Source organism: Neolamprologus brichardi, chromosome 15, assembly GCF_056152115.1.
Source record: "Neolamprologus brichardi isolate AB-2024 chromosome 15, ASM5615211v1, whole genome shotgun sequence".
NCBI classification, from domain to species: domain Eukaryota; kingdom Metazoa; phylum Chordata; class Actinopteri; order Cichliformes; family Cichlidae; genus Neolamprologus; species Neolamprologus brichardi.
In genome coordinates this window covers 13,815,177-13,840,899 of record NC_142118.1, presented here as the reverse complement: position 1 = coordinate 13,840,899, position 25,723 = coordinate 13,815,177, and the positions used below count along the sequence as shown (strand labels likewise).

The window sequence follows — 25,723 nt, the reverse complement described above, 5'->3', positions numbered from 1 at the left end:
GTTAACCAGTGTTGGTCAAGTTACTTGAAAAAAGTAATCAGTAATTAATTACTGATTACTTCCCCAAAAAAGTAATCCCGTTACTTTACTGATTACTTATTTTCAAAAGTAATTAATTACTTAGTTACTTAGTTACTTTTTAAAAACATGATTTACAACCTGAATAGGTGATAAAGCGATAGATCTTTCAGCCCAATTCTACTTTTTCTACATAATCCATCATACAAAATGTAATCAAATGGAAAAGTCTCTTTTTAAAACTTGTTTTGTTAGTTTTAATCTTTTAACTTTATGCATGAAGCAAAATTTTAATTATATGCACCATTCTCTGACTGGAAGAAATTAGTTTAACATTTAAACCTATTTTCTGCACATTCCAGCACATAAAATAAATATATATATATATATATATATATATATATTTGTGTTTACACTCACTCTTTCAGATGCAAGTAAAACACAGCAGAAAATAAATAAAGTCAAAGACTAGCGGTCCTTTTGCTCTATTTTCACCTGTAAAGCAGGAGTAGAGTAGGCGGAGGTTTATCCTGGTGCAGGTGTGCCGCAGCGGTCAGTGGAAGGATACCGCAGTTTCTCTGTGAGTTTCTCATTACGTCGTAGCTACTCGCTGCTTGCTTGGAAGTTTAGAGGTTTTTTTCGCTGTAAAAAGAAGTTTTCTTCCCACGCACAACGGACACTAATGTTTTTGTCACTTTTTACGGAATCAAACTCAAATTAAGGTCAGTACTTCCACGCTTTAAACGCTGCACGCTCATACTCTCTCCCGCACTCGATATATGATCCATTGTTGATCTGCACACAGCTGTTGTCGCGAACGTGGCACTCCTTACGTCACTGTCATGAGACATTCTCGCAAGAAAATCACGGTTTTAGTAACGCAGTAACGCAGCGTTCCTACGGGAAAGTAACGGTAATCTAATTACCGTTTTTGCAATAGTAATCCCTTACTTTACTCGTTACTTGAAAAAAGTAATCGGATTACAGTAACGCGTTACTGCCCATCTCTGCTGTTAACTCACCGCAAGAAAATGTTGTTAATCTGCTTCCTGATGAAGGCCCGCAATCCCAGGAACTTTCCATAAATTCGATGTAGGATAGTCTTTAGAAAGTCCCGCTCCCTTGGGTCCTCACTGTCAAACAGCTCCAGCAACTTTAAAGAGAAAGAGAAACACTTGAATACTTAGCACAGTATTATTAGACCTTCTGAAGGTTGGTTGGTGGTCGTCACTGGTTGGACACAAAAGCGTATATTTTTAAATGCTGTGACGTGATTAATAATAGTCACGGTAAGATATAATCAGTCATCTTTTGAGTTTAGTTCATGACGCATTTCATCTCACTATGATTGCGACTACTATATGACTCATTCAATACACTGCCTCTGGTGTGCAGTGTGGCTCAATTTTGTATTTCGTAAATATGTAATGCTTTCTTCTTAATACTGAAATATTGTGAAGATCACACACTGTGATAGTAGTTCTGTGTACAGCTTATTTTTGGAGGTTTTTAAAAAAAAAATGCAAAGCTTGCATTTTGGATAGTTTCATAACAGCATTTCCCCCCCTGGAGAACCGAGTTAGGGGCGTGGCCACACAGATCAAAAGCTGTCCTGATATAGCTGGAGTCCCCGTCATTAAACTGGACTTCTTCATTCTGGGTGTGCGCGTGTTTTGTTGAGTGAAGTTCTAGTTCTAGTATGTTACTTAACATTAACTAGCAGAGCTATGTGTGTTCTTGTGCATTGCACCCATACAGATTATTAGTGCTGGACAGTATTTTTAGATTCTAGGGAACTGTTTATTTCCGTGTATTATTTTTGTCCTACTGAGGAAAGTGAGCTGGATAATTGTTTCGTTCTTAATTTTTGCATCATATGACAAGCTGGAAGTAAGAAAGGTGTTCAGTTGATAAAGGATCCTTCTGGATACACTCCACAGTACTCCTGATGGCCAAAAATAGTGCACGCTTAACTGCATTCAGCAGCACATCGCTACTCAAGGTGGCTAACTTAAAGTCTACCCACTCATCCAAAGATGTTCACTTCTGGTGAAAGAAATCCAACGCTGTTTTAGTATTAATTCTATAAATAATATGATGTCGTAGTGGCTAACAACTGACATAGTGCTTACGATTCGGTAATCAACTTGCTATTTCTGTATGTTGTCTGGTGCCGAGCAGGTACTCCTGACAAAAAAGGGTCATTTTACAGTCAAGCTGCTCACAGAGTAAAGCAGCAGACCCACTCTGTGTAAAGAAAGGGGGAGGTGTATATTCAGGTTATTATTCTTCATGGCTTTCATCACATCAAGTGACTGTTTCACACTGCCACATAGTCTCTTGACACATCTTATTATTAAAAACAGATTAAAGTGACTTACATTCACTGAGCCAGCTGTCACCTTAAATTATGCAAACATATATACATAAGAGAAAACAGAGGAGGTGCTTAACCAGCTACCAACATCTTATCTAACAAGCACAGAGCATGTGAGTAAATTCTATCATTTAAACAGATTTTAGAGCCCTGGTGTAAAGCAGCCACTTGCTTTAACATGCGATGACTCATTATTACAATACTGTTGAAGGGAGCCAAGCCGATGCCACCGAGTTCAAATGGAGTGTTTTCAGGCTCTGATCAGCTTCGGGGTATGGCACTCATCTTCCACTAGCATGTCATCAGCACCTCGGTGACAGAGCTGACATCTATTTTTAACCATATCCAGAAAAAGGGTTTCACATGTTGTTCTTCTGCACGGTGCTGATTCACATTCATTCAGCTCAGAACCAAAAATCTGGCTGTTAAACGGCACAACCACTTTCTCTATGCTGCAAATGAGCAGCTAGCTATTAGGCTTTCCTCTGGTTCATTAGAGCACATCCTGGTCATTCCCAGATTTCCCAGTTTGTTTCAAACTTGTAGCTGTATAGATCACAATTAAACATGAGATACAACAGACAAACTATGGATCATGAAATGTTTGTTTGGTTTAATTTACTTTGACTTATTTTGAAAGGAAAGCAGCTGGTCAGGCCACTTTCAGCAGGATGCTGAGAAAACAGGAGGTCTAAAATTCTGAGACTCAGAAAGTAGTAGATAGTATCACAGTGCCTTCACCAGCCGGTTAATGTACTTAATGCAAGATATTCAACTAATGGATACATTTACACATTATATAGTTTATATTTTGTGTGACATTAAGAATAGTCAAAGTCAAAATTTCGAGAAAAAAGTCAAAAAGTGGAGATTAAATTTGTCGTTTTTGAAACTAACTATTACTGATTGATTTTTGCTTTTGGGCCATGCATTGTGCTTTACGTGGGGTGGCTGCTAAAGTGGGGTAACCTCCTCTGCAGCCACACCCCAGCAGTGTTTGGGGGACAATCGGACCAACGGCACATCTAGCTTTCCCCTAATATGTACAGACTCAGTTGTTTCTGAAGTCGTTTCTCTTTTCTGTTGTTCAGGATTTATTCGCTCTGAGTCCAATTTTAACAGCTTTACAGTTTCACATTACCTGGCAAAACAATGCAGACAAAGCACCCATGCATAACTGCAAACATGACTCACTACGGTGAGGATTCAGTGGAGTACAAATGTATAAAATATACATAAATCGCAGAAAACCGACACACTAATTCCAAAGTAGCTATCCAAACTATCTGCAGGATGTTGTGCTGATTTCTTTAAAGCAGGACTGCTTCATAGCACCTACTAGAGTAACAAAATTTCTCCATCAAAGTGATGAAGTAACTCAATTTGTCAGGAGTCATTTTCAAAGGTTATCCACCAGCACTTTCTAATGTTTACTTTGTGATAAATGTAGGTTATGAAAAAATGTTAACTTATGTAACTGTAACTAAATATTTTATTTATAAGCCAAAACAAAACAGTGATTAGTCGTTTCCATGAAAATACCTTGAGGGGGTCGGAGCAGCAGCAGGGCTGAAACAATAACTTGATTGACAGAAAATTAATCGCTTTGATCTCTCAGCTGAACTTTATTACACCAGATCGACTATCAGTGATGACAAAATGTAATGTGGATGTGAACATTGGAGGGTTTTTTTTTAATGAAATGAAAGCATGCTATTCAGACATATTGTTTGTGCCTTAGGTAATATCAATATTTAACAATGACAGGGTGACTGTGGTGGGGCGTGGTCTGCGGTGCCGTGCAGGGAGGGCGGACGCACCTGCACGGCATCCGTAATCACGCCTGCCGGGTTAAAACACGGGGACTCAGGTATGTGTGGGGGTTAATGTGGTGAGATGTGTGAATAAAGATGGCTCTGAATGATGATCTGTGGTCCCGCGGGCCTACAACCGAGCCAGAGGGAGGAGGGAGCAGGCGGCGGAGGTGTGCCGGCAGCGGGAAGAGCTGCGGGGGCTGCTCGAGCCGGAAGGGGTGGCGGCGGTGACGGAGGAGCTGCACGATGGGCTGCACCACCTGGGAGCGGCGGCGGTGACAGAGGAGATGGAGATCCCCGTGCCAGGGGAGCCTGCTCCATTGGAGCTGGCATGCGCCAAGCGTGGGATCGGTGTACTCGCCAGACCGGCCTCACCTCCACCAGAGGCCGGTGCAGGCCGGACATCTACTCAGCTGCTTGTGAGCTGGGGCTTACGACTGTGCCGGCCGCGCTGCGGCCAACTGCCACACGGTCGAGCTCCGGACCAGCTTTGCCGTTGCCGCTGGAGGCGTGGCCAGCCTCCGGGCCAGCATTGCCGCCACCGCCACTGGAGGCGTGGGCGCCCTCTGCAAATGTCTTTGCCCTGTTTCCAGGTTGGAGACTTGGGGGGGGGGGGGAATGACTCCCCGGCCTCAATCGGGCGATAGGGGTGTGTGGTGGGACGTGGTCTGCGGTGCATCCGTAATCACGCCCGCCGGGTTAAAACACGGGGACTCAGGTGTGTGGGGGGGTTGATGTGGTGAGATGTGTGAATAAAGATGGCTCTGAATGATGATCTGTGGTCCCGCCGTGCCTTATTCTCACCACAGTGACACTCTGGATCAAGTCATCTGGAGTATTTTTTCACAAGAAAGGGAGGTCTATGTCAGATTTTATTTCATTAACCACTGAATATGTAAAGGAATATATGACAATATTATGAGTCTGCACAGATGACAACCATGGAAACCAGTTATTACTGAATTTAGAGTACATGTTAAAAAACTGGGCCCCTCTGATAGACCTGTCCAGGTATGCTGAGACAACATGAACAGAGACGTACTGTACATGCAAGATGAGTTAAAAACTGACTGCAATGACTTTCAAGTGAAACAACAGCTTTCTATTTGCGTATAAAACCTCAGGCGCTCACTGACACTGACCGGACAATGTCACATTAACGGCTCAGCTGTACTGCATGAGAATGACACGGCACCCTGTGTTAGCAGATGTGACTTCAGTTTTTGGGCGTTTTGGAGGTCCTTATTGATTGTCAAATAAATAGCAATGCATAGCTGCTAACAGGGATATCATATTATTGCACCATGCTCATACTTGTGGTTTCTCTCACTTCTTTAATTAGTGCCTCCTCCTCTTCTCTTGCCATCTGCCTCCTGCCTGTGACCCGTGGTGAGAGGACTCTTCAAACAATTAATCCATCTGTATTCACAAGCTGTTTTGTTTATTTAAGATGACCACACTTTTGTGTGTGATTGAAAACATCAAGTCAGATTGTCACATGCGATTTTAATCAAAGGTAGCGCCAAATATAAATTAAAAACAATATTATCAACACTTTTAGATCTGAGATCATAAATGCAGCTGTAGTTGAGCCAAAGAAAATGATTTATGATGTAGCTGTGCCAAATGTCACGATGAACTGACACCACTGTAGCGTGAAGTTCCAGATATTCTGTTAAAATATCTGTTGAAATGACTCCTCAAGTCAGGAGGCAGTTGCAAGCCCAATTCCCCCCATAAACTAAAACAAAAACTATTTCATGTATGTCACGTTTGCAAATCCTATTGTTTTTACTAACTACCTAGTTATTGTTTGCTTTTACAGTTGGGACATTACATGAGATCGTTTTATTTTAGGGCTTTTTTCTGAGTATTGTTTACTCTTCATCAGGATTTGGTGCTTTTGCAGAACTCTTACTTTCAGTTTTGGTACACTTGCACTATTTTGACATCTAAGAGGGGGTTCTGCTTTCCATTTTTAGCATCCTCTAACTGGTTACATACCATGCTGTAGGTGTTGGTTGATTGCCACAAAGCACTTGTATTTAATTCTGACTGACTTTGTGTTTGCCAGATGACGATGAAAACTTTAAAAGTTAGATGAAGATGATGAACCTGCAAATGCACTTTCTTCCAACATGTCTCAGTTTTTCCACCTTCAGTCGACTGCAGAAATGCTGTGGCATGGCTCCTTGGGTTAACCACCTTACTTTGCTCTGCTACACCAGGCTGAGAAATTACTTTGTCAGTTAACTACTATAAATCTAGCCATGTTAAATTAACAGTTCTTAACATCTTATTATATATTGTTTCCAATATGCAAAATGCTGAGAATATTACAAAATGTACGCCTTCCTCCTTTTGACCTGAGTGGTTTTTATCAAACTCCTCATAAATAAGCTATGAATGTAACCATCTATCAAGTCACTGAACTGCGAGCCACGAGCAATAGTCTGGTTACATTCTGGACATGCTGCAAATCGATTACAGGAGTCACACAGAGAAACAGCCATATAGTCTTACATCCATACATAAAACCAATTTACAATCACCAATTAACCTACCGACCCTGAATTATGACAGAACACTGTAAACCCCGCAAGTACAGGGAAAACATGTAAACATGAAACAGAAAAGCCCAAACCAAAATACCACCGGGGCAAGAAGATCGGCAGAATTCAGTCATAAGGAACTGCACTCCCCAAATTTTCCAACCACAAGCTAACAGTTAGCATTACATGCATTTCTTTTTATCAGTTTGTTTTTCCCCCTCACTCTAAACTGCTGTGTTTCGTTTTCTGTATAGTCCACACCCATTTTAACAGGGGAAATGGGTGTGGACGTTCAGTGATGCAATAATAGAAATGTGAAATATTAATAGAGTGCAAATTAACTGAAGGGTTTATTTCAGGTAGGTATGTAACTAAGGTTTAATGGCTAAGTTACGGCAAAGTACAAAGGAAAAAAGTTTTATCAGTATAAGACACAATAACAAGAATTTTTTCTTGTGTTGTGTTGGAAGCTCATAATTTTGATCATGCGTTTCCTTCCAGAGAGAAAATATTCTTGACCAAAACTAGTGAACCTCTATATTTTCTTCTAGCTCTCCAAGCCTCTTCTGTGTTTTATGAGCACCTTAGAAGTATCTTTGAATACTCAGTCTCATGCTGTGTGTGTATTATGATAAGGGCTAACAAAGCCTTGCCTTTACTACCACCCCATACATCCATCCCACACTCTATGCTTCAACCACAGTATGCTTTCCTTAAGAGTAAACAACTGGCAGCTATTTAAAGCTCACAAACGACACACTCGCATCATGGAAAGTCAGAGCAGGCACCTCGGATGTGCCCCAGCCAGCATTCCAGACCTTGTGGTTCCTTTTAGTTGCTGCTTCGCAAGAAGTGAAACATTCCTGCAGTAGGTGGGTACAGATCCAGGACACATGGAGACGAGCTGCAACATATTAACAGTCTGATTCATCTACAGAGAGCACTGTAAGCCTGTGAACTCCCAAAACACATCACAATGGGCTTTAATGACTCGTGTTATATTTAATCGCGCACACAAACTCCAGTAAGATGAGACACCACCTGTAACAATTAGCAGAATCTGTAAATGGTTGCAAGAATTACCTGATCAATAGTTTTTGTCACATTCAAGCAAAAACAGCAAAAATTATAAGTGTCCATTCTTCCTCCCTCTCCACCTCTTTTTGCAGTAAGGTGCTCTCAAACATTCCCAGAGAAATGCTCTCCTGGATTTGCCCCGGAGTCTCATACCTCTCACCTGAGCAGAGATCAGGTACCCAACCTACCCTACCTCTAGACTGAGCGCATCAAAGGAAGTTCATTTCGAATTATAACGTGAATATGCTAAATAACAAAGCAAATAAATAATTATCAAGGACCAAACTATTGCTAAAAGACTTAAAACACAATGGCACTTTCATTTTTTCTAATATGTGCTGGTTAATAACATACAAGCGGAGAGAAAACAGTGAACTCTATATAAACAACATCAGAAAAATGTTCATCAAGAAAGGTTACCATCATTTTTTGTGAACTGCTAAAGCTCCAAATGTTGTGTTGTAGTAATGCTCCACACATAACGTTCACAAAGGTTTATGTTATCTTGTCTGGTTTTAATTTATTGACCTAAACACACAATTTCTTGTTTCTTTGAAATCCCTATAACCTGGTCGTGGTATGGTAATTTAGAAACTGCTTATTTACATCATCATCATTATGAAAGTTGTCTGAAGTGTTCTTTGGAGGGGACACATACCTTTAATATTAGGTCTTTAATATTACAACTACACTAATGAAAACAGTGGTTGGAGACTGCTCCTTTTCCTCTAGTGTTGCCAACTCTTGAATCACTTTAGATGTTGTTGCTTTGGAAATGATTTCTTTGAAGACGTCTTGCTTTAAAAACGGTCTGCAGGCCAGTTTCCATCTGTAATGGGACTTTTTTGTGTCAAAATGGCAGTAACACAGAGTCAGTGTGCTATCAGTCTTCCACTGAATGGAGCCAAGTTAGCAATTGGATTCAATTGAAGCCTGAAAGCATCTGCAGTCAGTCTAAGTCGGACAATGAAGGTTTGGAGACAAGTTGCCTCCCATCAGGTAACCTATGAAATCACATCAAAGCAGCAGGTCTCCACAACTACTTGCAATCAGTAAAATAAATAAAAAAGAATAATTCAATGCACCTTCTTTTCAATAAACAAAAACCCACCTGCAGAACAAACTTCTGATCAATATATCTCTTTGCAATGCTGGGTTGGAAGTCTGGATTCTCCAAGAAGCGCAGAAGAAACTCATAGACCAGCTGGAATATCAAGAAAAATTCCAATTTAAATAGGAATATGCATTTTGCAGAGGTTGTGACACAAAAGTATTAAATCAAAGAGGTTCAAAACAGAGAGTGAAACACAAGATCCTTACTTGTATGTGAGGCCATGCAGCTTCCAGAGTGGGCTCATCCTCTTCTGGGTCAAAATCCGGATTTTCACTTGGTGGGAGAACCCGGAAAATATTGGTACAGATCTGCATGGGAAAGGGAGAGATTCATTAACGTATAACCAAACCAAATGAAAGTCCAGGGTTTAACTTTTAAGGAGTACATGGAATACAATGCAGCAGAAGAACAACATTATTCACACATGTTCTTTACTTCTAAGCTTCTCACAGTGGGACCTGGATTTTCTGGCTTCTCTCAGCTTTTCATGTCTACAGGGTTTTTTTCTCGACTCCATTTTCCCACAAAGTTTTGTTGTATTTAACCAACGATGCATTTAGTTCCCTGATACTAGCTACCTTATTCAAAATCTGTTACTATAATTGGCTTTCACTAATGCTAATTCTCACACCCTGCCTTGTTTTCTTTTATTTATTTTTTAAAGTAGTGTAAATGATCATCATGTCCTCATAGTGTGACAAAGCTCTTATTGAGTTTAGGTACAGATATTTTGTATAAATATCAAACAACTGATGCTACCTGGTGGACCAAAATAAACTCTATACTCCACTGCTGTATGGCCTGATTGGAGAGATAAGATCTTAGTGATAAGATCAGGCCAGCTAAAACAGCAGTAGAGAAAGGCATTCAGGTAGGTTTGTGTATTTTGTTGATTGTTTAACATGATTATTTTTTAACTGAAATATCATGGAATTATTAAACGCAATCCTTAATCTTTCAAGATAATTAAAAACCAAGTGAAGGTGCTGGCCAACACAGGGAAAGTCAGTGTTTTTGACCACGAAGCCTGTCTTGCTGGTCTGCCCCCTATGCAGGTGCAGGCAAGAGATGAAATGAGAGCTCAGGCTCAGAATAAGAGTTAAATATTCCTTCACGGGATCAGAGTTGGAAACCTTGTGAGTTTTATTTCCTCTAGATCAATGCTGTGTGTTAAATCTACACTGCAGGAAACCCTAATTTTGCCTCTTTTGCAAAATTTGCCACTATCACAGACTACCTTGTGAGCTCTACACAGAATGATGCAGAAGTATAAATTAAGCTTTAGTCGTCTTGTCTGCACTGAATAGTGTTTGATTGGAGCTTTTTTTTTTTTTTTGGGGGGGGGGGGGGGGGGGTGCTTTGCTGTAAAGGATAAGGTTATGCTTGGTTATAACACAAGAGCAAGAAAAAGCTTTGTAGTAAAAATGAATAAAAAGGCAACCGTTTTATCCTCATTTCTTTATACTCCATACTTGTACTTCTGCTGCCAATACAGGACAGCACCTGCAAAAAGCCGCTGCCAATTCTGCATGAGTTGCAACCCCTTATTAAAATTCTATGGCAGAGACAATCACCGGTAGACAGGTCACTGTCACCTTGTTATTTTTAGCAAGAGTAAATTTGAGAGTGACACACAGGGCAGCAGGGTGCTGGAAAAGCCACCATTATGTGATTGGATGCGCACTGTCACGCTGAAGTGATAAAGACAACATCAAATTAACTATTGGCAGCTGGAAAATCCAACTGACACTAATGGGAAAGGAAGGCAGCAAAGAAATTTTAAACCAGACAGTAGCCCAAATTCTGACAAGCTCAGTAATCCACTGAAAACTTTCTATCCAAATGCAGTTATTACATTTACACAGCAAGTTGGAACATTACTGATATCGTACTAGAACATATAATTAAGGTTTGTTACACAATGCTATCAAATAACCAGATTCTACATGGATTTGAAACTACAATCTATACGCCTCGCTCTGTTTCTGGGACTCTGCCATAGTAACAGATGAACTATAGTAAAGTTACAGCACTTTGATTGGTTGTGATTCCTAAACACAAAACTGCAATTATGCTTACACAAGTTTTCCATTTTATACCTCAAGAGGAATGAAGAGTTGTAATTATGTAGTAATTATTCATCTACAGAAGATCTGGACTGATACTGATGTTTAAGAAGAATTAAAATTCTAATGCTAATTTTTTACAGCGCATTTCTTCCTCAATAACAAGTATATCTGACCTTTTCTTTTTAAGTCTTTTTGGCTTTTATAATTTTGCCACCACAAAATTAATGTGACCTTACACGTAGGCATCGAACCCTGACCGATATCAGACCCATCCAAAGCAGCAGTTCTGCACAAGTGTCTTAAACTAAGATGTGCAAGATGATCCCACCCTGCTTCAATAATGTTGAGGTCCGGGCTCTGGGGAGGCCAAACATTGACTCGTAGGGCTCCACTGTGTTTTTCTATCCAGGTATGCTTTTACTGCATTGGGATCACTGTAATGCTGAGAAATGAAGCCACTGCCAACCAGATGCTTCCCAGATGGTACTGCATGTTGTATCACAGTGACCTCCTCAGTACATTATTGATTATGATTTATTTGGACTCAGGTTTCGACTAAACACTACATAAGACGAGTTTCTCATGATTTTCAGGCCAGTTCTTGTGCAAATTGAGATACGTCAGCCTTTTGCTCTTCATCTGTGGTAGATACTTTTTGGGCCTGCCACTTCTTTTGTCCTGTACTTGTCCATTCCCCCCAAAAAATTTAAAAGGAAAACCTGCACACCATGCCTATATCTGTCAAGTTTTCTGGCTGATAAACTGCGTCATCTTTGGCATTTATCATTGATCTTTGGCATTTATTATTGATTCCACCAAATAAATGGCCTGTAATAAAAACAAAATTTGTTTTTGTGATAAGCTGCTAGTAACATAGTGCCTAAATATATTATTTAAAATTTGTTCTTTGCCAAGTTGTCTGTTGTGTGCAGACACAAAACTTTTTCCTTGAGTTAAGTGCCCTTTTTATGCTTGAATGATTTATAGGTAAGTGCTTTAAAAAACAACAAAAAAAACCCATCTCTCTGAAAATGGTCAGGTACAAGGACTGAAAATGAGTGAATGTCCAAAATAAAAAACTAAAAAGAAAGAAAGCCAGGGGTCCTTGGAAGACAAATACAAAGAAGAGAGGGTTTTTTAAAGCACATAGGAAAAAAGTGTTGATTATGTGTAGCAGAGATGTACATTTTCTGTGGTTATACGCTGTTTTGATTCTTGTGAATGCAGATTTTTCTTGTGATCCCTTGAGGAAAGTTATAAGGCAGGAACGCTGAGATGGACAAAATTAACAGTTCTCTCAGAGTGAAATGATTGCTGCCAAAATTTCCATCTGTCACTGTCAAAAATCTCACTGGATGTATTTTTTATAGGTCAGTGTCTTTGTGGAAAAACATTCACTTTTTATTTCGTGCATGTGAAGCTCCCTTCCGTGACTTACTCGGCTGTCTCAGAGTTGCCTTTGGTTTTAAAGCCCCTTAAAACATTTCTAAATAAAAAACACAATGGACATGACCAGATTATAGTCTAAAGCTTCAAGCACATATGCCCAAGAACATGAACAAATGATGATTGCTCTTGCAACAGTACAATCTCTTTTGATTCGATTAATAGCCAAAATGTATACTTTGTATTGTCCATGGAGCAACAGCCTGAAAGCCATCTTAATTACTCAACTTGGACAAGCAAACAAAACTCTGGACAGCCAGCAAACTCTCCACCCCACTTCTAAGAGATGAAATATTGTTGTTTATTTGTCAGAAATTTTGTAGCCTAAGACAGTGGCTCAAATACCTATCAGATTACATGTGTCCTGTTTGGTGAAGGGGTATAGGAACAACACTTTTTAAAACAGATTTTATCGAACCTACTTTACGATAAAGAAAGGGCTTAAAAAATGCTGAACATCTTTTATATTGGATTAATGCCGATTTAATCTATGCAGGTTTTTACAGGATTTGTGACGGCTGAATCTCTGGCCAAGTCTCTCTGACCTTATACAGAGTTGGTGGGAGTGTCCACTGAGCAGGGTAACCTTCAATAACAATGCTTAGGTTACTGTGACATCCAGATGATCCAGCTTTGATTTCGTTACTATTTTAGTCTAATTTCACTATTAGCTGAAAGGAATGTATGACGTTCAATCTGGTGATGCCACAGCCCATCCCCTTCAAGGATGAATGAGCCCTTCAGCTCGCCACTGTTCCAGTACTGTGCTGGTATTTGCCTGTGTGTCCTTCCTGTTTCATTAAAAGAAGTCTGATAGTGTTGTGCAGCTGCTTCTGTGAAGATGAAAATACCACCTGGCAATTGAAACTCCTTTACATTAAGCATCTTGTGCATTCTTTAGCCAAATGCTGACAAAAGATTGGTAGCCTGAAAATGTTATACTTCCTCAGTTGGAGATTCAGGTTGATTGTTCTTAGGAACAGTAAGAAACAAAAGCATTCACTATCTGCCAGACCCAAAGTATCCAGTGTATTTTGGTTTCTAAGCTAAACAGAAAAAAAAGATTATGTTTCCCTGTTTACTGACTCATAATATGGCCTGTCAAATTTCAGAAAATAGGGAAAGATGTCCATCACTTGTTCCAAGAGGTAACATGCAAAACCATATTTGGGGTCATTTGCACAGGAACCAGAAATACTCAAATTTAATATACTGGACCTAGCAAGTTTTAGCAAAACCTAGAAAATCTAGGTAATCTGTTTTTAAGCTATCTGGAAAAGAATAACTTTCTGTTCAACAACTAGAAGTTAAAGAACGGATAGCATATCTACATTAAGTGAGGACGTGCTTCCGGCTCCTAACTACTCTGGTTTATTAAGGCTGTTGTGTTTTTAACATGTTTTAATGCTCTGTATATTGTTCTATTTAATCTGAACAAGCCCCTAAAAAAAAGGGGGAATGGTCACCGTCGGCCTCTCTCGTTTTTTATTACCACTATTCATTTTAAAGCTCAGTTTTTAAAACCTTACGAGGTAACGACAGCCCAGCCCATGCAGCAGTATGTTAATGGCAAAACTTATATTGTGGATAGATTATCTCAGTTGTTCCCCTGACTGAAGTTTGGTCCGTTTACAGCATCCTGCCATGCGATTGCATTTGTCTCTAACCTTCGGGAACCCATCACGTTAACTTTTATCAAGTGGGAAAAAAAAGTTAGCGTTCATCCTCTAGCTTCCCCGGTTATGTTATGCTAACTATAGCTGTGTAGCTAGCCACCACATGGCACATCATTATATACCAACTAGCCCAACTGCAGCAACCCTAAAAAAGTCACTGCTGTTATTTTTTTTTGTCTTCATTTATGTCGGAAGAGAAAGCAGAGCTGTACGTTAGAATTTTTTCAGAAATCTCTCAGTCAGAACATAGTATATCATGTTTGGGTAAAAACTAGTGAACCAACTTCCTGCTAACTTCTAACTCTGTTAAATTTCATAAATTCTGTTTTTGTGGATGCCTGGATGTTAAACTTAATTGTTACACCTGGTAGAGCCGCAATGCTGATCGTTTTATTAAAGATGAAAGAATTCAGACAGTTTTTAACTCTCAGTGTTGCTGCAGTGTTTGTTTGACTTTGGGACCTGAAGAGGAGTTTGGACCTGGAAAAAAACATTTAAGGGACCCAGAAAATATGATATGGCTTAATAACATTGTGTCTATTCAGCTGAAATCTGTCCACTTATGTCTACTTCAATGAGATTAAATATGACGGATGAAGGATGAAACTTGTGCATCTGACTTCCTCATCGGTCCTTTAGAAGAAACACTGATCTGTAGACTATGCCGAAGTTGATAAGATAGATAAATGACCTCTATTAACTTTTATTTTTCTTGGTTGGAGACAGATCATTGACTGAGCTGAAATCAGATGACAGCCAAATGCCCACAACATTCAAGAGTAATGAACAAGGTATTTAACATCTCAGAAGAGCCGTAACTTCATTGGCTATTCTTTGTCCTGATTCACACCGTCTATGTAACATATTTCACCACGCAAGCAGCAGGCATGCTTATTTAATTCCCCAAGTCACCACACAATATTGAAAAATAACTACAGTTGGACAAAACAAGACAAAATACTGTAGGAGGATGGCAAATATGGGAGGCGAGTGAGAAATTTTCACGCAGGGGAAAATGAAGCGTGTGAAAGTGACGTGGGGGGGGGGGAGCTGTTCTTAAGTGACGGTGCTGCAGCTGAAACCAGCGTAGGCTCGCTGATGATGGGAAGCTGGGTCAGTCTTAGGGTGAGCGCAGCAGCAACCAACACCTAGCAACACACAGGATGAGAGAGGGGGAGGAGGATGTGGCAAAAGTGCAAGCACTGAATGCAGTGAATGAAAAATGTAGGAGTTCAAGGGAATAAAAGGGGAGTTATCTCATTTTCAGCTAAACCTGCAGTCTTTCCATATGACAAACTAATCAAAACTGTCTGACAGAGGTGAAGTAACACTAATTATAGAGCTGTCAGAAAAGGCAAAAACCACCTTTCATTCAGATGTGAAATCTTCCTGTTGTACTCCTGTGATCAAAGCAGTCCTCTCTGCAGCAGAATCACTGCCATCACTTTAAACACTCACCTCTTCATTATCATGTGACGCCAAGCATGGAGTATGCAGGAGAGCTATTATCAAACCAGCTTTCTGATAGTGCCGCTGCTATTTGTCTAACCTCTTTCAGAAGCCTGTCTGTACAGACAGCTGTGAACTAGGCTTACCCTTTAAGCTCAACCCATGTTTCTCTATTATAAGCAGCACTGACAAATGAGATTATAAAGAAATGACAATGCCAGGAGTGTTTAAAGTAACAAACCTGATAACCTGCTGGTGAGGGCAGGTTACAGTCTCATAGTCCTATACTGGCTTGTTTTTTTATTTATTTATTACATTTTCCGGTCCCTCAACTCTGTCCGGGTTCTAAAGGAGCTGAGCAGAGGTTTGCCCGGACTTCCACACTGCAGCCTGACCACCTGTTACTTATCACCCTCATTAATAGCCTGCATTTATGGACCTGTTTGTGCACCCAGTCTCTGCCCGATTGTCTGTCTCCTTAGTCTGGAAATCACGCTTACCTATGTTACTCTTGCAAACTTGACGATTCCCTGCGCTAACTCCTTTGTCTCCCTGCTTCCTTAAGTGAAATGTGGACCATTTACCAGAATCAGCTACCCATTTTCACTTCCACTTCTCACTTCTGCAAGCACCTTTAGCAGGTTCACCTTCTCAACTCGCGTGCCTGCTCACCCTCCGATGTTCTCTGCTCTTGCAGAAAAAACACAGTAGTGGCCTCTCCCTCAGGACTTTTCCCTCAGCTTTTTAATGCTTCTTTTCCACTAGCACCTACTTGTCTCAAGTTAACTCAACTACTCGTTTTTTAGGGTTTTTCATTAGATGGTAGTACTTTGTACATTTTTGTTGCCTATTCGGCCAGGGTTCCAAGGGAGCTGAGTCAAGCTGAAAATGTTACGTCGAAAGACTGCATACCACTGATTTGGCCAGGGACTGACCTCATTGGATGAGTCATGGGAGCAACTTCTCTACAAGAATCAAACCCGCCACATTTGAAACTCGGCATAAATAATTACCTATTCCTATTTTCAGTATCTACTGAACAATTGTCTAGGCCATGAGCTAACTACAGTAATTTTTCACATTTGTCATGTGGGAAAAATTAGCATATTGTTGAAACTCAACTTCTTTTTCTCATAGTAAGATTTGTCAGGGATTAAATGCATACTTTAAATGTGTCATTACACTGATAGAAAGCACAGTTAGACTGGTCTGGCCCGGTTAAAATGAAAGTGCGCTGTATCCCTCAATGTCCTACATTGTTTTGTTGTATTTGTGTTGCATACAAATGAGGTCACGGGAACTCTGGACAGCCTTGCTATAACGACCCCACTGACAATGTAGTGGTACTCAACTGAAATGAAAAACTACCGAAGCAGAGTAGAGTTAAGTTAAAGTGAGTTCAGGTAACCTGAACCCTCCGCACTCACACTGAAAACACCTTGTGAAAAATCATGGGAAATAACTCCTCGAGTCTCCCAGAATACTGGCTCTCTCCTCCTTTGTGGTCTGCCCCAGTTCCCCAGAGTCATCTTAAAGTCATCTCTCAGTTTATATTTACTTTGTGCATTAAGGACTTTTAAACCTGTTGATACGCTCTTTTTGACTCGTGCATTTGAGTCTACCATTAACTACTGCTCTACATGGCCCATGACATACAGGGAGGCTGGGCGCAGCTGTCACTGATTGATTGGTGTCTTACTAACCATGTTTCTACAAACTAAAACGCTAAACAAATTGCATCAGCGTTGACATTTACTGCTATGAAACGGTCATCACTACATTTTGATTTGAGTTGGGGGGTTTTTGTTTTGTTTTTTTTAAATTGCTCTCCTCGCTTTTCATTCAAACACTTTTCACACATCATGATTGAAAAAGTGCAAAAGCATATTTTGCACGGATCGGATCAAAGCATATTTTAATGAGCATGCAAATAAATAATAACTTGTGTATAAATTATAAATTAACCACACATCTATTGCTTTTTAATGGCTTAATATGATTTATTATGATGACTCTAGGAGTGAAATTATAACACATTCTTTTGTTTTGTTTTTATTACTTTGAATTAATATGAAGCAATCTCTCATGCCACGCTGAGGCAGATGGCAAAATAACCATCTAAAAAGCTTTTATTTACCACGAAAGTGTGGATATATGCCATGTGTGCATGCATATGCGTTTAGCTAGTCAACTCTGTGCCCTCCCTACAGGCATGGAGCAACATGGAGGCAAGACAGGTGGCGCAAAGATGGTGTTAAGCAAGTAGATCACAACTTGCCATTACTGTGAGAGCATTAAAAGTTTAACCACAAAAACCTGAAAAGTCAGCGTAATATTTCTCTTTTCATGGTGAGGAAGCTTGAAGTTTGTGTGCTGGTGATGTAATTACAGCTAAAATTGACCAAAGCAATCAGTGTGTAAGGGAAAAGATCCTGAACCCTAAAGACATATTAGCATTGGCATATGCATTATTTAGTTTTTGCAGAGGTACAGTTGTAAACAAGTTTTGCTTTTTGGTTTCTTTTCCTGTTTTAGTTTCAAAAATAGAACAGAACATAAACTATATGTTTAAAGACACACTGGGGTTTGGCAATGCATTTCATATTTCTATCAACTGAATTATGATGACAAGAAAGAAAGACACCAAAGGAAAAAGAAAATATGAAAAAGAAAATAAAAGGGTCACCCAGACAGAACCAGGTCACTGCACCCCAGCCACCGGAAACCTATGTCTATATTATTGTTCAAGATCACCCACAACAGCATAAAGAGGAGTGGCCCACAGACCGGCTGTACTTCTGACACTGCCTCCATCTGACAACAGACACTCTCTGCAGGTAGAGAGGCAGTCCACAGCTGCCCATGGACTGCCAATGGACTTCCCACGTGCTACTACCGCTAAACCATTAACTGGGTAATTGCACTGTTAAAAACACCTTAAGAGTTACAAATTTCACATAAATCAAACCCTAAATCAGTAGCTTTAAAGCATGACATGAACTGCTGCCCACATTAGTAAGTAGACTCCTCGACTCAGCTGTGCCTGTGCTCACTGGTATCCATCATGATGATCTGCAGTGTGGAGTGAATCACTGCAGCAGTGACTGTTGTGTTTCTAAATGCTGCACATGACTCATTACTGTACTGTGGGAGGAAATTGGGCTGCTCAGGCCACCGGCTGCAACCACAAGTCTATACCATGATAAAACCTAGTATGTCCAGCTCACTATTCTTACCTTTGAATCATATGATATTTTGAGTATTACTCTTATCTTTGCATCCCCCCCCCCACCTTGAGCCAACTGTTGGTATGTAGTGGGGCAATAAATAAAACTGAATTAAACTGAATCTCTGAGAGCAGTCACACCAGACAAGGAACAGAAGCACATATCTTATCTTAAACCCAGAGTGAAAACTAGCACATTCCAAAGAAAGTTTTGATCTTCCATGACTATCAAAAAATACCTTCAGCAAGTTGGATTTAGTCTACTGAAACTGCGCAAACTTTTGTTTTAAAATCAACTGCCCCAAAATAACAGCAACATGCTGAGACTTATGTTAGGTAGGTGATAAAGGAGCTTTGCCTTATCTAGTATATGCACACCAATCGTGACTATGTGCATAGTTTCCTCCCTGAGGACCATCTAGAGCCCGGGGAGGGAACAAAAAAACAACAACAAAAAAACTAAACTATACTTACACATTTAGCAATTCATGCTGCAATTTAAATGATGCCACAAAGCTCCTGACTGCGGAAATGCAAATGTGCATGACACCAAAATTAAACCCTAAAATGAGAAACATTCCTACCCTTAAAGTAAATAAAATCTGAATTCTTAAAAAACAAAGAAACGTATGGGCTGTATTCAAACATTAAGTATTATACAGCTACCTTTTCTGTAGTTCATCACAGAAGAGGTTTGTTTATACACAGTGAGAAGTGCCGGAAGGGTTGAATGTTTGCTTTGAGGAAATCAAGGGCTGGGCTGAGACAACCCACAGGCCAGTTCTAGTCCTCGAGCCGTATTTTTTCCATATGTGTTCTACTTTAACAAACACTGCTCAACTTGTATTCAGAGGAAGGTGAAAGAGCCTGAGAGCAGGGAAGAGGAAAGGGCAGAGAGAAAGCAAACTTTAAATAAATCAAATAATATTGTGCTCTTTCTGTGTTTACAATATGGCCTTTGTGCTTAAAATGGAAAAGGGTTTTGCATGAGGACAGGAGCATGCACCTCGTGCGTTGCTGGCACTAAACACAAGATCAGCCTTCATTTTTAATCCTGCTCAAGTGTACAGGATGTTACACCGGGACACAGAGATGAGCCATCTATTCTATTAAATAATTACCAGGTGGGGATTAATTGCGGCTGTTGTTTAGGGAATTGCATGAGGTTGTTTGAAATGCATATGTGCAACCTCACCATGTTCGTGATCTCCGGGTATGCTGGCTCCACCAGAACGCCCCTGTTGGTCGAAACGTAATCCACAAGCTCGTTAAGTGTGGCCCTCTTGATCTCCTTGCTTTTCAGGTCAGTGACTGAGTCCAGGAAGTCAAAGAGCATGCAGCACTGTTGGAGTTTCTGGGTGAACAGTTCTTGCTGCTCTGTGGACGGGGCATCTGAAATCACACAAAAGGAGGAAATACATTGATTCACTGCTGATATAGTCTACAAAGCCTTATTTTATTCCCCATTGAAACAAGTTATAGATATGAGTCAAGTTGGAATAATGATGTAAATGGTGTGAGTTGTTTGTGTGACAGGACATCTGCCTAGGCTGATTTTGTTCTCGGCATCCATGGGCAATTCAAAACAATACAGTATGAGTAGTACACAGCTTCTCTGCTGATCAGACGGACAATACAACAAATGTATTTGCCATACAGAGGCAACCTAGTCATCGTTATCAGATATCCCTAACTCAGCTCTGACTGTGTGAACAAAAGCTCCACCCACATGAGGCAGTGGATGAGCTGACAAAGGCCATGTATCAGATAAATAAAGATTATTTTGCAAAGCTTCTCTAGTAGAGTCCATGTGAGCAGTACCAGAATAAAACAGATCTACATCCTCCATGTGTATAAATATTCAATATATATGTTGCACTAATTTATTGATCACCAGAAAACTTTTGTCAATCGATTAATTTTAAGCCATATTTTTAGGCAAATACTACAACCTATGCTGACACCACTAATCCCGAAATGAAGAGAGCTGATAGAAACTTGAGTTTTTATTATGTGATTCATACAGTGGCCATGAGAAGTCAAACTGACTGCAATTTAACAAAACACAGACAAATAGAAAGAAAAAAAAAAAAGCTAATCAGTCGCAGAAAGACTTTTTATTTTGTTTTGTGAGATTGTTTTGCTGCACTTCTAATGTGTTTCATTCAATTTCTATTGTGTTTTGTGTGCTCTTATAGAGCTTTTCCATTTGCTGTTATGTTGCTAAGTTGCACTGCATTTGTCCTCAGGGCCACTGTAATACCGTATCATCTTATCATATTTGATAGACAGAACAGTTGAAATAATAAATTACCAAATCATTAAAACTATAAAATTGCAGCCTTAAAACACGCAAACACATTTGTGGTCTCTCAGTCTGTTGCTACAGAATCTTTTAAACAGAATGAGCAGCCAGGGTCAGAGACTGTGTTATTGAGTGATATTACATAACTGAACAGGCAATACCCCCATGAAATGGTGAGACATGTGGAGATCTCACAGTGAGGCAGAGCCAAAAATTCACAATGACTTTGACACGTAGTGAAAATTTTCCAGCAGTGTTGACGAGGTACTTATACAACTGAACTCTGCTGGCCAGACCACTGGCTGCTCTTCAGAGTGAATTCAATATGGAAGTGTAACTGTACCAATGCTTACTTGTTAACAACAACTTTGCCTTAATGCCAATTTTCCAAAGTATCAGATCTCAAAGGATTCCATACAGAAAGGGCAGACAGAATACCAAACTGGAACAAGAAAGGTAAAAGGGCCATGATGCCCCCTGCAGCCTAGATGTGCTGTGGTTAAAATGACCCATGGATAGCTCACATTTCCTCCCGGTGAATGGTAGACATGTGTGAGCCGGGGTGCCATCACACTGGGCAGTCATGCTAGATTTAAACACACAGTATTATCTAGGGAGTGAGGAGCACAGAGTTAAGCCTCCAAGAAAGAGCAATACAGCTTATGTACAAAATAAAAGTACGTTTCCCCACTGCAAATATTTTATTTTTCAAGTAATGACACGTGGGGCTATTCAACTAGAAGTTTAAATGCTGCTGCCCTTTCGAGCTGGCACCTAGAATTATAGTACTGATATACAACAGCAGTTACCTGATGCTCCTAAGACTTAGGAAGTAAATGATACAGTACTCTCAAGAACAAAATAAGAGTTTGCATGTCAGCTGAGTCAAAGTAATCTGGCCTGACTTAAACGACGTATGCACCACTTTATACAGAGGTGTCTGGATGTTAACCTGGAAGTAAAGACAGCTGATGACTAGAAGTGATAGCAACTTGTACAGATATGGTGTTCAGTGGTCACTAAGGCTCAAAGTACCAGACAGTTTTGCTTTTTTGTTCCTTTTTGTTTGTGTACATCCACCAACAGAAAAAGAAACACTCATAGGGAAGCAACAGACTGATACTGAGGACCACTGCATTCAAGGCCAGCCAGCAAGCCAACCTATAGTGAAAACATGAGATTGGAATAATCAGGGCTAACTGGTTCCCAGCAACTGTCATTTCAGCTTAAAAGGATAGTAAATCATTGTCTTGGAGGGATTAAAAAGAAAAGAAAGAAAGGACGGAAGGAAGGAAGGAAGAACACTAGCCTCTGGACTGAAATGCAGACCTTTAAAGCAACTTAAAAATTATATTCACTGAGGTTGAGGCAGTGGTTGTCAAACCGCAGGTGCATATTTTTCTTGGATAAACATAGTGTGGGGGGGTATCATTCAACTTGTTTCCATTGTTAATGATCACAGGGTTTGTGGGCTGTGAAGTTTTATTTCCCCCAACCAAACTGGAACATCCCAAACAAGTTTAAGAACCGGTGGGTTGCGGTTAGGTGACTGACTTCATTGTTTTTTTAAACTGCTTTTGGGCGTTTTAGAGCATTTCACTGAATCCGAGCAGAAAGTATAGCTCCAGACAATTCTGCCACTACAACCATCATCAATAAACACCAGTCACCAAGTTCCACTGGCAGCTATAATCCCTCCGGCATCACACTGCCTCCACCATGTTTCACAGATGATGGGATATGCATGGGATAATGAGCCCTTGCCTTCCTTCTCCATACGCTTCTCTTCTTCCCATCATTGCTGTAGCTTCAGTGCCACCCATACAAGTCATCCATTTATCTATCAATATGAAACAAAGGTATTTGCTAAACGCACCTCTGTTCCTTTGAGTCTAAAGTTAAACGTTCTTCAGTGCATTAAGAATATTTTTCTCTCAAAAGTACGATTCATTTATGATTTTTTATGGTCATACAGAAAAGCTCTCTGCCACTGCTTAATGTAAACAGAAACCATTCATTGTCTGTTTTCGCATACTCAGAATATTTTTTGTGTAAGAGATTGCAAAAAAAATTAATCTCTTTATAGGGATTGTCTTTATTCTCCCGAGACCAAGGATGGCTGGGCCTACTAGATACAGTCTGACAATGTGGATGCTATCCCCAATGTGGAGCTATTTTTGCCTTTCGCATACAGATGCATTAGTGCACAAATTCCTTAGGGTGCTTACCAAGGAAGGAAATATTTCCATTAGAACCAAGGAGCCATGAACGAGAACAAAGAACATGAAAGCATCTGCGAGATCAGACAGAAATACCAAATTAATCAAGCTGCCAAAGATGCAAAGTTTAAAGCAGCAAACACTCCTTTTATTCTTAAAGATAAAACAGGACTCTTGTTGTATATCGAGTGACTTTAGTATAGCCAACAGTAGTCACTTTTTTTTTTTTTAAACCCTAATCCTACACAACTTTAGAAAATCACTTACACTGTCTTGATGTAATTTAAACGGCATACATGAGTCACAAAGTGGATCTGGGGTTGAAAAGAAAAACAGATATATAATTATTCCTTAGAGTCAATTTTGGTAGCTCAGTAAAAAATTCATAAATGGCTTTAACTGCGTCTCTGCTGATCTCTGCAGGCACTGAACTATTGAATCTTCTGAGTATGAATGCCTCTACTGAGTGAATTTTGATGGCTGAACAAAAAGAGCCCTGAATTATAGGTTTAACTATTCATTACTGACCTTTTTGAACATATTCGAAAAGACAGAGGGCCTTTAAATTACAGAGAAAGGAATCATGATTATTCAGCTTTACACAGCAGTTAAGAATAGACGTCATTATTTGAGAAAATAGGTTTAAAATAAAATAAAAAAATTAAAAAAAAATCCAGAGATTAATTCCAAAAATTTACTGATGATTGGTTTGCTGAAAACTCTAATACTGAAGTAAGACAGCATGTCATATGCTCTACATTTAGCAACACCAGACTAAATGTTGCCGACCGCTGTCGTGAAGAAACCACATGTTGCACAAAACTGTTAGTAACAGTATTTTCTGGGCTCCATTTTACATTGGTCAAATTTCTTAAGGCTTCGGTAGACAGACAAATACCACAAAAAAAGAAAAAGAAAACAAAAAAAATCTGAAGGATTTGTCACCGTTCAAGCGTTTTTGAGCATCAGACTTAGAGAAACAAAGCAAGTTTGGTCAGGACTGTGTCATTGTTATGAACAAACCCTACAATTACATCAGTTTTTGCAGTAGTAGTATTATTTGCAGAAGTATTTACAGCAGTGACTTTCTTAAAAGCAGCAGTTTTGGGTTGTGACCAGTGTAATGTATTTTCAGTATCATCTTAAAGACACTTAAATGTCTTGCATGAACAACTCAGGCTGTTTCACAGAAACACTGTACTGTGGAAGAAGAATAAAGACCAGATTTGATGACAAAACAGGAAATATGATCTCAGCTCCACAACCACAGAACTGCAGAGTCTAAACACGGCATGAATTATTCAATTACCCACGAACAGATGAGCCACAAATTAAAGAAGAAGAAAAAAACTTATTGAAGAAACACTAGAAATGAACATGCTACCATATGGAGTAGAGGTGTTCACTGAATAGCTTGACAAGAATGAAAAGTCATGAAAATATTCCAAATAGTGCCCACGTTTTACTTTTAATGTCAAAAACCTTTTCCACTATGTACATACACTAAGCATGTTTAGACCTTTTGCATTGATAACATTAAATTTAACTGTCCTTTTACCAAAAAACAAAAAAGACACCATAAAATGTTAGGGTGTGCGTGCACAGAGAGTCAACACACAGTCATGGTTTTACAGAAAGCTATGGTAAAAGGAGATGAAGAGCTGAAGTGGAAGCATTGTACAATTAATTGCACAGATTGTACAAGTTCAATATTCAATAAGAGAAGCATCCGTTCCAGCAGAGTACATAATTACATGCACCCAGTGATTTATGAGCATGAGGGCTCTCATTAATATGCACACAGGGCAAATATCTTGTGTTCCCTCATATCCACAGAAACTAAACCAGCCCAAACTGATCAAAAGCACGCACGCACGCACGCACAATGAACTAAGCCCCTGCATCCAGCAGGATATCTGGGTCCACATTAGTTTGCAATTTTTTTCCTGCTTCAATTTGTGTGGATTTGTGTTAACTACATCCAAGGTACGCTACACCTCACCTCTGGTAATATGATCCAAATATATCTATAACTTCTGAGGGAACCTGCTAAACAATAAACAAACAATGTCAATAACATCACCTTCCTGGTGGGGGGCCAACCTGTTTAAATTATGTTCAACTATCAAACCACTGTCATAATCCTGTAGGTTAGAGCTGAATAGAACATGTCAGTTGGGTTTTCATTTTGAGTTTCGGTGAAAGAGGACAACAATTTAAACACAAGACAAAACACTAGGACTATTGTCAAAACCTAATCATTCAGATTGAATTAGTTTAATTGCCCCACCCTGCAGGAAGTTGTTAAGAGGTTTACAGATAAGAAATGATGATGGGTATCAGTTTGTCCAAGGCCCTTAGTTGCACACAACAGCTTTCCA

At 39.7% G+C, this 25,723-nt stretch overlaps 1 protein-coding gene across 1 annotated transcript in view; it reads right to left on the bottom strand.

The window, feature by feature from the left end:
- Positions 1–25,723, bottom strand: part of ppp2r5a (protein phosphatase 2, regulatory subunit B', alpha isoform) — a 57,515-nt gene that overhangs the window by 9,741 nt on the left and 22,051 nt on the right. Inside the window, exons 3-6 of the mRNA XM_035908438.2 lie at positions 20,014–20,210; positions 9,159–9,260; positions 8,950–9,042; positions 1,041–1,171 (exon numbers count right to left, since the gene is read on the bottom strand). Of these exons, the coding sequence (XP_035764331.1) occupies positions 1,041–1,171; positions 8,950–9,042; positions 9,159–9,260; positions 20,014–20,210 (523 nt within the window). The remainder of the gene's footprint in view (positions 1–1,040; positions 1,172–8,949; positions 9,043–9,158; positions 9,261–20,013; positions 20,211–25,723) is intronic.